This window comes from Orycteropus afer, unplaced genomic scaffold (assembly GCF_000298275.1).
Source record: "Orycteropus afer afer isolate SDZICR_OR568_19922 unplaced genomic scaffold, OryAfe1.0 scaffold00155, whole genome shotgun sequence".
Classification (NCBI taxonomy): Eukaryota; Metazoa; Chordata; class Mammalia; order Tubulidentata; family Orycteropodidae; genus Orycteropus; species Orycteropus afer.
Genome location: NW_006921742.1, coordinates 3958818 through 3971975, shown reverse-complemented (window position 1 = coordinate 3971975; position 13158 = coordinate 3958818). Strand labels below are relative to the sequence as shown.

The window sequence follows — 13158 nt, the reverse complement described above, 5'->3', positions numbered from 1 at the left end:
GCTCATAGTGCTGAGGATATCAATCTTTATGCATTCCATTTCATTTTGCACAACTTCCAATTTTCCTAGATTCATACTTTGTACATTCCATGTTCCGATGATTAATGGATGTCTGCAGCTGTTTCTCTTCAATTTGAGTGGTGCCACATCATTAAAATCATTAAAATGATAGCCATAATTATGACATTATTATTAAAATACTTATTGCATGGGAGAATTCTTGTGGAAAATGAAATAATTTATGAAAAAGTTCTAAAATTGTTATAAAGTGTTACAGTAATAACAAAGTGAGTCATAGTAACTAACAGGTAGTTGTGCATGTAGTTACCTGTGAAGCCACAATGATTAGAAACTTTTAGTAGCTGCTGAAGCCCCTCAAACTCATTGCTTTAGGCAGGAAATTACATATAGGTGAATGAAAATACTTAGAATGACTGGGAGAATGGTCATTATAAAGACAGACATTGTCCATTAGTCATTTTCTTTGAACTCCAGTTTGGGAAAATAAGTAGATAATACTACTAACTACCATTAATTGAGCATAATCTATGCACTGGGCACTGTGCTGAGGATTTTTAATTCAGGAATTCACTTCAACCTTACCACAACCTTCCGAGAGAGGATAGGATAACCATGTAACTTATTATCAAAATCAAATGAGATTCAAAGAGGGTGCTATTAATAATTACACAGGACAGCAGCTGTAAACCAGGACTGTCCTGAGCAAACCAGGACATATGGTTCATATCTCTTTACAGCTGAGGAAACTGAAGCTCACAGAGAGACGCAACTACCCGAGGCCAAACAGCATGGACAGGTGCAAAAGCTGCCCTAAACCTGTGCTCTGAACCATCATGTTAGATAAGCCTCCTAATGTTTTGAGTTACAACAGCAAGGCTGCTGTCCTTTCTCCCTTTTAAAGCCCTCCTTCAATTTAAAATTCTTCTTCCAGTGAGGCCTAAATTCAAACTTGAGATGCCAGTTCAAAGTATAACAGGAAATAAAGAAAATTTCAGCATCCATCAATGCCATTAAAGCCAACCATCTATTGCCCCAAATCCCAGCCTACTTCATCTCTTTGCAGGTGGATTTTACATAAGAGATTGAGTAACTCATGATTGACATCCTTTCTGCTGAGACAATGGGGCCTCTGTGAATGTTTTCCTGATTCAATGAACACACCATCAAGTACACTCTCCAACAAAGGCAGTTGGAGAAATTCCCTATTACCTCACAGGAAGTATTTTGGCAACTAAAACCGAACTTCCTTCAATTACCTGAATAACCTCTTTGGTGGTACCTGGTACACAGTGAAAAAAAATACAAAGACCAGAATAAAGCAACGTCTTACAGTTTGATTTTGCAGTTAAATAAAAAGGTATTTTGTGGAGATTTCTAAAATCCCTTTGCAGACAGGTTTAAAAAATTTTTTTTGATGTAGCACTTTTAATGTTTAATACTTAGATGATTAATATGATAAATAGTTAGAAGCAATTTTTTTCTCAATATACTACATCACCACCTTGAATAACAAAATTTATCTAGACATCATCCAGCAAAATACTTCTCTTCACACAGCAAGCACAATGTGCAATCCTACTTGATAAGTGCTCTGTTTTCAGATGTTGTTGTTGTTATGTGCCATCGAGTCAGACCCGACTCATAGCGACCCCTCCTTGGGTTTCCGAGGCAGCATCACTATGGAAGTAGATTGCCCCATCTTCCTTCCGAGGAGTGGCTGGTGGGTTTGAACCGCCAGATTTCTGGTTAGCAGTCAAGTGCATAGTTAGAATAATATTCAAGTTTAGCTAATACAAATAACCAGAATGATCACCTCCTTCCTAATTTGTATGTCTTTAAGCTTTGCTTTAATAGCCATTCTCAGTTGAGGAAAATGCTTCTGTTGTAAGCAACAGAATATCTGTTAGACACAAATTAGACACCCTTTGTTATAAACACCTCTTTTGAGGTAAGATCTTTTACAACCAAAGCATTGTTAACTCATGTATCTTATCTTCTAGCCCACTGCTCTCCTTGCTATCCCACCTCCAATGCTATCTTGGAAATACAGTGTTTCTCAACAGAATTTTTCCTGCAAACGGACTTCTACATACTCTTTTTAAAAGGACCTCAACTACTAGAGGGATTTTAAGAACATGAATTGGAGTTAGGAGACTTTATCTTAATTAACATGAAGACCATAAACTGCTGGCTTTGAGCTCTTTTTAGTTGCTGATTTCCAGAACCAACTAGATCATGTAACAAGTCCTGTGAAAATTTAGGTCTACTTCTGGGCTTCATATTGTTCTCAATATTCTGTTCTACTGTCATGTACTTTCAGATGCCACACTGGAGGAATCCTGACGCTTCACGTTTCAGTAACAGGTAAGGTCAGTCTCCCTTCCTCACTGCTCTTCTGTGTTACAGCTTTCTTACCTATGGACTTTACACTCACTTTCTCTAGTTCTTTCCCTTCATTCTAAATTAAAAAAAAAAAAAAAAAAAAACCACCCCAAACCCTCAAACCAAAACTACTGACTTTTTATTGGTATTTGTTAATTTTATAAATTAACTTGGGTAGAAATGACAATGTCTTGATGTTAAGTTCCAAGAACATGGTATGTCTTGTCCTTTACTCAAATTTTAATTGTATCCTTCTATAGTATTCTAAAGTTGTCTTCAAGTAGAACTTGTACTTTTCTTATCAAATTTACCCCTAGTTATTTTGGCTGTTACATTTTAGATAGATGGTCTTCTATTACGTCTTATAACTTTTCTTTCTATGTATGAAAATTGTTGATTTCTATATATTAACTATATGCTGTTGTTAGGTGTTGTCGAGCTGACCCTATGTACAACAGAACGAAACACTGCCCAATCCTGCGCCATCCTCAAGATCACTGCTAAGCATGAGCCAGTCACTGCAGCCACTGTGTCGGTCCATCCTGTTGGGGGTCTTCCCCTTTTTCACTGACCCTCTACTTTACTAAGCATGATATCCGTATCCAAGGACTGGTCCCTCCTGATAACATGACCAAACTAGGGGAGATGAAATCTTGCCATCCCTGCTTCAAAGAAGCATTATCGCTGTACTTCTAAGATTTATTCATTCTTCTGGCAGTCCATGGTATATTCAATATTCTTCACCAACCCCATAATTCAAAGAAATTAATTCTTCTTCTGTCTTCCTTATTCATTGCCCAGCTTTCACATGCAGATGATGCTGATGAAAAGACAATGGCTTCGTTCAGGTACACTTTAGTCTTCAAAGTGACATCTTTCCTTTTTACATTTTTGCAGCAGATTTGACCAATGCAATACCATTTCATTTCCTGACTATTGCTTCTATGGGCACTGGTTATGGATCCAAATAAAATGAAATCCTTGACAACTTCAATTTTTTCTTCATTTATCATGATGCTGCTTATTGGTCCAGTTTTGAGGATTTTTCTTTTCTTCATGTTGAGGGGTAATTCATAGTGAAGGATGTGTAGTCTCTGATCTTCATCAGTAAATGCTTGCTTCAAGTCCTGTTTCACTTTCAGCAAGCAAAGCTGTGTCATCTGCACATTGCAGGTTGTTAATGAGTCTTCCTCCAATCCTGATGCCACATCCTTCTTCATACAGTCAACTTCTTGGATTATTTGCTCAGCATGCAGACTGAGTAAGTATGGTAAAAGTATACAACCAAGATGACACCTTTACTGATTTTAAGCCATGTGGTGTCCTCTTATTCTGTATGAATTATTATTATTAATAACTATTATTAACTATAAGGAGCTCTGGTGTGTACTGGTTAAGGCATTTAGCTGCTAATCAAAAGGTCAGTGATTTGAACCCACCAGCCGCTCCAGGAAGAAAGATGGGGCAGTCTACTTCTGTAAATATTTATAGCCTTGGAAACCCAGTGGGGGTTGCTGTGGATTGGAATCAACTCAATGGCAGTGAGTCTGGTTTTTGGTATCATCAATTATATATCTCACTACATCACTGAATTCTATTTATATTCCAATATTCTATTATTGATAGCAGTTTTTTAATTTATTCTCCCAGCTTTACCACATATGCAGATTTACCACCTACAAAGAATGATAATATAATCTTAAGCATTCCTAGTTTTGAACCTTTTATTTTTCAGTGTTTTTTGTTGGTTTGCTTGTTTGTTTTGAACAGCACTGTGCAATGTGAGGTAATGACAGTGAATAGCCCTGTCTTATTCCTCATTCTAATGGAAATGTCTCATTAAAAATTATGTTGGATTTTGGGCCAAGACAGATAAATGTGTTAAGGTATCAGAGTTTCCACTTATTCCTATTCTACTAAGGAATTTGTCAAGAATGGCTGTTAAAACTGTATCAATACTTTTCAGTGTCTATGGCTTTGATTATATTTTTTTCTTCAGCTCTGTTAACATGATGAATATATTATTCAAATTCCTAATACTGAACACGTATACATTTACTCCTGGAATAAACCCATTTTGAAATATTCACCTTTTAATGAGCTGCTAAATGATGTTTGCTAATGTTTTATTTATGACTTCAAGTCAACACTCATGAGGGAGATTGGCCAGGTAACACTCTGCTTCATGCTGTCTTTGTCAGGCTTTGGCATCAGAGTTAAATTAATTCATTAAAAAGAAATCACACCTTTTCCTTCTTTTTCTTTGCTCTGGAACAGTGTCAACCATTTGTATTACCAACTCTTGAAAAGCTTTAGTAGAATCCTCCTGTGAAACCATCTGGGGTTGATGTTTTTCCAATCTGATGCTAACTTTTGATAAAATTTCTCTTTTTTCATAGATATTAGTCTAAGATATTCGCCTTCTTTATAGCTCAACTGTGATAAATTAGAAAGTACGTTTCAACATCACCTACATATTATCTAGCTAACAAAAGATTGTATATATGATCTTTATTCTTGATTATAAAATCTTCTACTTAAAAAAAAAAAAAAAAAAGTACAGCAAACTCTGTTACCTAGTATTGCCCCTCTTGATCCTACCTCAGCCTCCACCCTCCACTACTCCTGTTATCTTTGTTGGTGAACTCAATATGCACAAAGTGTCTCCTCTCCTCTAATACTTTCTCTGATCCTTCACAACCTTATCTCCAACATGCCTCAGCCACCAATGCCATGTATATACCCTGGACCTTATAGTGATACAATGCCTGAATTGAGATTGTGGAGGTGGTTCAGTAATTGATAATCCAACAGAATTTGCTGACAGTGTAAAAATAAGAAAAAATCTAAAGATGTGTCCAGATTTTTTAACTTAAGCGATTGGTGCCATGGAAATGTGAATTACTGAGGTGGGAAAAATTATGAAAGAAGCAAGTATTTGTTTTTGGAAGAGGGAAGTAGAAATTGCATATTTGGATTTAGACATGTTTGAAATACCTGTAAGACATTTAAGTGGAGATGGATAGGAAGTAGATAAATGCAGGAGTCTGAACTACAGATATAAATTTAGAAAACTTCAGTGCACGTAATTTAAAACCATGAGACTAAATGAATCACCCAAGTAGTGCATCTGTGACAGAGGAGCAGACGTACAAGTTTGAGTACCAGGGTTACACCAACATTTAGATATTTGCAGGAAGAAGATCCAACAAATGACTGAAAGCAATGGCTAGTGAAGAGAAGTAAGACCAGGAGTGAGTGGTACCATGAAAGCAAAGTAAGAAAGAGTGTTTTGAGAGGAAAAAAAACACAAACCATGTCAAATGCTGCTGAGAGGTTGAGTAAAATGAGGCCCAAGAATTAACTATTATATCTTGCAATATGGAAGTGACTGGTGGATTTAAAAAGAGTAGTTTCATCAATGTGCCAGGGATAAGTTTGTTTGCAATGGGTTCAGAGGAGACTGTGAGGCAAGGGAGTCGTGACAGAAAGTCTAGACAGCTCTTTGGAGAAATTTTACTATTAAGAAGAAAAGAAAAGTGTGACAGAAATTGGAAGGGGATAAAAGGTCAAAGGTCTTTAACATGAGAGAAATTACATGTTTTTATAATAATAGTTAAATGCAATTAAGAGAGAAAATTGGTTATGAAAATGAAAAAGGGATAAACCATAGGAATGAAGTCCTTGAACGGTTAGCTATACTCATCAATGAAACAATATTGAGTGCCTACTGTATGCCTTGGGAGCTCTGGTGGCATAGTGCCTAAGGCATCTGATCATTAAACAGAAGGCTGGTGGTTCAAATCCACCAGCCACTCCTCAGAAGGAAGACTAGGCAATCTACTTCCATAGTGATATCGCCTCGGAAACCCAAGTAAGGGTTGCTATGAGTCCCAATCGACTTGATGGCAATGGGTTTGGTTTTACTGTGTGCCCAGCTCTGTTATAGGCATTTGGGATATAGCAATAAAGAGCCTAAGGACTGTTAACCCATTGTGATGGCAGGAAAGGATGAGGATAAACACAGAAGCAGGCAGTCTGACAGATTTGATTTTGACAGCGTAGGATGTACAGAAGGACAAGAGGGGGCAAGAAAGGGAAGTAAAGGCAGAAAGACAAGATATGAATAAGCAAAAACATGACTAACGTGGAAAACCTTTGCTAAAAGAACTCACTCATGAGATAAATTATTTTTAAAAGCTGAAGCAATCTTAAAACCAGGGACATTCTCTCCTTTCCTACAAACTTTAAATTACAGTAGTATTATTATTTAAAAGTAAAGGTTCATTTTTGGTCATTGTCATGACAGGCCTTTTATCCATTGATTACCTGAAGCTATACAATCATGGTTAATTGTTTATAAATAATGAATGTAAACTTCCATTATGCCTTATTTACATGACACATCAATTCTGGCATTTCTAAAGATAAGACTCTTAAGGATGACGACAGATGTGGAAACTTGAAGAGAACTTCCAGGTTCTGAATCTAAGAACCTGTTCTCATATGGGTTTTCAACACACCTCAGATTTCTGGTACTATCAAATACTGTTGGATATAGTAGTATTTTATTCTGCAGTAGCAGAATAAGATTTGTGTCAAATGAGTAAATAGAAAAAAAGGCAAGGAGTTATGATTAATACTCAAAATATTACTCTATTTTTATTTTCCATTATTTATATTGCTTCTCAAATGTGATGATGTCTTTCTAGCCCAGTTAAAACTTTATCCCAATTCTGATTTATTATTTCAGTCTCTATCAACCTATATAAAAAACAGGTTTGATTAGCAACATAATCACAATGGATATTTCTGAAATTATTAATTAAGAACAAAAATGAATAAGTATTAAAATTATTTTGAAAGACGAAATACAATAAAAATGAATGTAAATGTTGGCAAGACCAATCTTTCATTAAAGCCATTGAAAAAAGTCATTGGCTTAGAGACTTAGGATTAGTAATTTTACTAATTAATAAAACAGAACTAAGTTTTCAGACAGAAATGAGAAAGCTAATAGTGTAAAGCTACTTGTCATTACTCAAAGCTGTAACATCCATTTGCCTGTCTATTCATCTTATTTAAGCTACATCCTAATAAAAATCCATTATGAAGAATAAGTCTTTCTTAGTAAATTATTTTAATTCATGTTTCAGTATTCAGAAATCTTAAATATGTTATTTTTACTTCTAGGAATGATTATTAACTTTACTTTAGAAACTTGGCAATTAAAATTCAGATGTTCAAAATACCTTCTAAAACTTCTTAGTATTATTCAAGGTAATTAAGTCCTGAGTCAATATGATGGTATAATTTGTTAGATAATATTTAATGAATATACGTTATCGCTGTTGTATCACTGAGTCAATTCTGACTCATGGTGACCCTGTAAGACAGAGCAGCATTGCCCCATAGGTTTTCCTGGGCTGCAATCTTTACAGGGGCAATCCTACTTCCGTAGTGATACTGCCTCGGAAACCCAAGGAGGGGTCGCTATGAGTCGGGGCCAACTCGATGGCACATAACAACAACAACAACAACAATCTTTACAGGAGCAGATTCCCAGGTCATTTTTCCCACGGAGCAGCTGGTGAGTTCCAACCGTCGGCCTTTTGGGTAGCAGCCTAGCACTTAACCCAGTGCCCCACAAGGGCTCCTTAATGAATACATATTAATATATAAAATACAGATACATATTTGATAAACCAAGAAGATAATCTAATATATATATTTAATTCAGAAACAAACTTAACAGAAATGGCCTTGAGAAGACATGCAGATCTACTTATTTTCAAAAAATTCAAATATAATTCAACTTGGTTCTATATATTAAGAAAGAAAACAATTGCCCTTAAATATCACTAATAATATATTTCAGTGATTGCAAAATATTTCCAGCTTAGAACAAGTATGAAACTATCATTAAGCTGAATTTTAAAAATCATCAAACTGGAAAAAAAAAAAAAAACAGTAACAAAAATCACATAGAAGTGAAAGAAGTTAAGGTTTAAAGGTGGCTATGTGCTTTTGTGAGGGTCCAAATATGAGGAGGGCCAGGTGTCTGGACACTGTGATAGACCCTGTCAATCAGGCAGGCCCTGAGGGAAGACAGCTCCCCTTCCAGCACACATACCAGGCAAGGCTCTTCCACTGCTCCAATCCTCCATTTTACAGGAGGATATGGGCTCCAAAAGGAAATCTGTCTAAGGTCCACCAATCATCTGTCATACTAAGGCATTTAAGGTGCAAATATTTATGTGCTAGGATATGTCATGTCATCTACTACAACACAATACAATACAATGTATAGGATAATATTTAGATACATATTTCTTTAACCCAGTTACCATCGAGTTGATTCCAACTCTTGATGACCTACATATGACAATGATCTACTGACTGTCAACATAAGAGTCTTTTTTTCCTCAGGGGTAATGAGCAGTCTGCATTCTCCAATACACACTTGGGACAGAACTGCCTGGAGGCAGAGATCAGTGGCAATGGCATACAAGAGTAGAAACGAGTTCACAGAGCCTTTATGTCCCACAGATTTGAGTGTTATAGTAAGTAAACGGCTATATGAGAATTTAGAAATGGTTCCCATTTTTTCAGAACATCTTAGGATGTTGCTTTGACCATGCAGAATTGCCACTGGGAACTCCCCATCTCTTGGACAGTCACCACTTGTGCAATCATGCTACACACCTAGAAACATCTCAGTTTGGCTGAGCCCCACTATACACTGAGTTTTCCTCCTCTGAGCACTAATGCAAGGCTAAGGTAAATCTGGATTGTGAAGAAATCTCACTATATAATTTACTTACTGATTTTTGTTTTCCTTACTCATGTCAACAGGAGAAAAAGAAATCAGTTTTCACAATTAAAGACGAGACCAATTATGAAACAGTTGCTTTTCATATTATAGTATAAGACCTTCTTTGTATGTTTAGAGTCTCTTCTTTATATATTTAGACTGAATACTTGAAAAATATACTGAAAGAAATAGGAAAACACTCTGTGATAAAAACTGGGGTCCAGTCTTCATTGGAAGACCAAAATATGAGTTCCCATTTTTGATCAACTCTTTTCTCTGACTTTATCTATGTCAAAAGAACAATAAATGTGAGTAATATTCTCTAGCCAAAAGACATTTATGTATTGACGTAAATCCACTGAAAGGTCTTAGATTAATTAAAAATGGTTCCTGAACAAGGCCGTGCTTAATGAAATCTTAATTTGTTTAAGTAATTCCAATGTCTGTCTATATTACATAGTAAAATGAAAATAAAACTTAAGTCTAGATCCCCATTAATTTTATTCTGTCATGTGCATTTAGTATTGAGAAAGCATACTTCTCTTAATTAGTTTATCATGAGATGGTATGAGAAAAAGGAACCCAAATGTAAAATAGCATCTCAAAAATGATACCATCATGTTAATGAGGAGCCTTGGTGGTATGGTGGTTAAGCACTCAGCTGTGGGTTTGAACTCACAGGCTGCTCGGCAGGAAAAAGATGTGGCAGTCTGCTTCTGTAAAGATTAAAGCTTTGGGAACCCTATGGGGCAGTTCTACTCTGTCCTATTGGGTTGCTATGTGTCCAGACTCAATGGCAATGTGTGAGCTGGGCTATAATGTTCCTTAGGAATCCCTGATGAAGCACTGGTTAAAGTGCTGGGCAGCTAACCAAAAGGTCCCTAAAGATTTACAGCCTTAGAAACCCTATGGGGCAGTTCTACTCTGTCATATAGGGTCACTGTGAGTTGGAATGACTTAACAGCAATGGATTACAATGTTAACTGGAGTCCTTGGTTAATAGGCCCTGCTGCTAACTGTAAGACTGGTGGTTCAAGTCCATCCAGAGACTCCTCAGAAGAAAGGTCTGCTGAGCTATGTCTGAAAAACCAGGCACTGAAATTTCTGTGGAGCACAGTTCTACTGTTTGACACCTGGGTTTGTGCACCGTGAGCCAGAATGACTTGAAAGCAATTTTTTATGTTAATTAAGTAAAGGTACTGCTTATGTTAAGCTACATTAAAAACACTGCCCAGTTGTGAAAGAGTTGCTTTTGATGTTATATTTAGAGCTCTTTTTTTGTAACCTAACTAGATTCTCTTGGTCATATGAAAATTAAAACAACAGCAGAAATAAGAATTTTATTGTTCTACCCAAAGAAAATGAATATGCACAGATATACTGCATTTTGTCCCCTTAATGAGTTCCTTTCCAATAAAATAGTAGATATTTCACTGCTATTCATAAGGTTTTCAGAGCCCAATTTTTTCAGCTGGAAGCTTTTCTCAGGCTGGAAGCTCTGCTGAAACCTGTCCACCATGGGTGACCCTGCTGGTATTTGAAATACCAGTGGCATAGTTTCCAGCTTCTCAGCTACATGCAAGCTACCACAGCACAAGAAACTGACAGATGAGTGGTGTTTTATTGACTATGCAAAGATATTCAGATGTATGGATCATAATAAATTACAGATAACAATACTAAGAATGGGAATTCCAGAACACGGAATAGCTCCACGAGAAACATGTACAAAGATGAAGAGGCTGTCATTCAAACAGAACAAGTGGATATTGCATGATTTAAAATTGGATGGGTATGCATGAGGGTTGTAAACTTTCACCATACTCAATTTGTATGCTGAGAAAATAATCTGGAAGCTGGACTATATGAAGAAGAATGTGGCATCAGGTTTGGAGGAAGACTCCTTAACAACCTGAGATATATAGATGACACACAACCTTGCTTGTGGAAAGTTAAAATGACTTGAAGCCCTTACTGACGAAGATCAAAGACTACAGCCTTCAGTATGGATTACACTTCAACATAAAGAAAACAAAAATCCTCATAACTGAACCAATAATCAACATCACAATAAATGGAGAAAAGATTGAAGTTGTCACAGATTTCATTTTACTTGGATCCACAATCAACACCCATGGAAGCAGGAGTCAAGAAATCAGATGCCGTATTACACTGGGCAAATCTGCTGCAAAAGACCTCTTCAAAGTGTTAAAGAGTAAGGATGTCAGTCTGAAGACTAAGGTGAGCCTAACTCAGGCTACGTTATTTTCAATAGCCTCATATACATGTGAAAGCTAGATAATGAATAAGGAAGACTGAAGAAGAATTGATACCTTTGAATTGTGCTGGCGAAGAATACCGAAAACACCATGGACTGCCAGAAGAATGAATAAATCTGTCCTTGAAGAAGTATAGCTAGAATGCTGCTTAGAAGTGAGAATGGCCAGACTTCATCTCAACTACTTTGGTCATGTTGTCAGAAGGGACCAGTCTTTGGAGAAGGATACCATGCTTGATAAAATGGACAGTCAGCAAAAAAAGGGAAGACCCTCCACGAGATGGATTGACACAGTGGCTGCAACTGCTTGACTCCTGCTTCCATGGGTGTTGACTGTGGATCCAAATAAAATGAAGTCTGTGACAACTTCAGTCTTTTCTTCATTTATCGTGATGTTGCTAGGCTCAAGCATAGCAAGGATTGTGAGGATGGTACAGGACGAGGCAGTGTTTGGTTCTGTTGTACACAGGGACGCTATGAATTGGAGATGACTCAACAGCACCTAACAACACAACAGTGAGTATCTCGGTTCATTAGCTTACTTTTTTGCGGGGGGAGGTTAGGGGGTAGGAGGGAATAATGTTAGATTTATAGAAAAGTAGAGACAGCATTTAGAGTTCCTTGTGTACCTTTCACCCATGTTCCCCTAATGTTAATATCTAAGATAACCATGGTACATTTGTCCAAACTACAAAATTAACTTGCAACAGTACTATTAATGAAAAATAGACTTTATTCTAATTTTACCAGTTTTTCCTATTATATCCTTTCTTTGTTCTGTGTTCCAAGGCAGGATACCATGTTGAATTTGGCAGGCTTACCTTTTGATCCACTTCCTCATCCTCATCTTGATAATCATCACAGAGTGGGCTGCAGCTGGCAGCAAAGGTGGGTCCCTGAGAGTAGTACTGAGAACTTCGGTAGCCATCCTGTCGCAGTTTATCACATTCTGCATAGGGAACAGGTAGGAGGGAAGAAAAGGGCATGAAAAACAAAATTTGTTAAGAAGTATTAATTACTGAATCATTTCTACCAATACTTTCAAGAGTTCCTGGGTGGCACAAATGGTTAAATGCTGAATCACCAGCTGAAAGACTGGCATCTCAAACCCACCCAGAGGCACCTTAGAAGACATGCACGGTGATCTGCTTCTGAAAGGCTGAAAAACCATGGAGTAGTTCTATTCTGCGCACATGGTGCCATGACTTGGAATCCAATCTAAGGCAACACATAAAACTACTATTTACCTAGGCATAACAGATTGCAAATTAATAATATTAATAATCATGATGAAAATGACAAAGAATTTTTAGAGCAGCTGTTATACACCACATAGGGGTACACTGGTGGCACAGTGGTAGGATTCTCTCCTTTCATGTGGGAGACCTGGGCTTGATTCCCAGTCAGTGCACCTCAGGCACAACACACATCTGTCAGTGGAGGCTTGACTAGTGCTAAGATGCTGAACAGGTTTCAGCAAAGATTCCAGAATAAGATGGGCTAGGAAGAAAAGATCAATCTATGAAAACCCTGTGGATCACAACAGGACAGTGTTTTGTGCCCTTGTGTATGGGATCATCATGAGATGCAGGTCAACTCAATGGGAGGTAACAACACTACATACTTACATATACTTTAAATGAATCATTCTTTTTTTTTTTTT

The 13158-nt window shown here is 37.0% G+C and overlaps 1 protein-coding gene across 1 annotated transcript in view; it reads right to left on the bottom strand.

Annotated features, from left to right (window-relative positions):
• Positions 1-13158, bottom strand: part of NHSL1 (NHS like 1) — a 96735-nt gene that overhangs the window by 33803 nt on the left and 49774 nt on the right. Inside the window, exon 3 of the mRNA XM_007946310.1 lies at positions 12317-12444. Within this exon, the coding sequence (XP_007944501.1) occupies positions 12317-12444 (128 nt within the window). The remainder of the gene's footprint in view (positions 1-12316; positions 12445-13158) is intronic.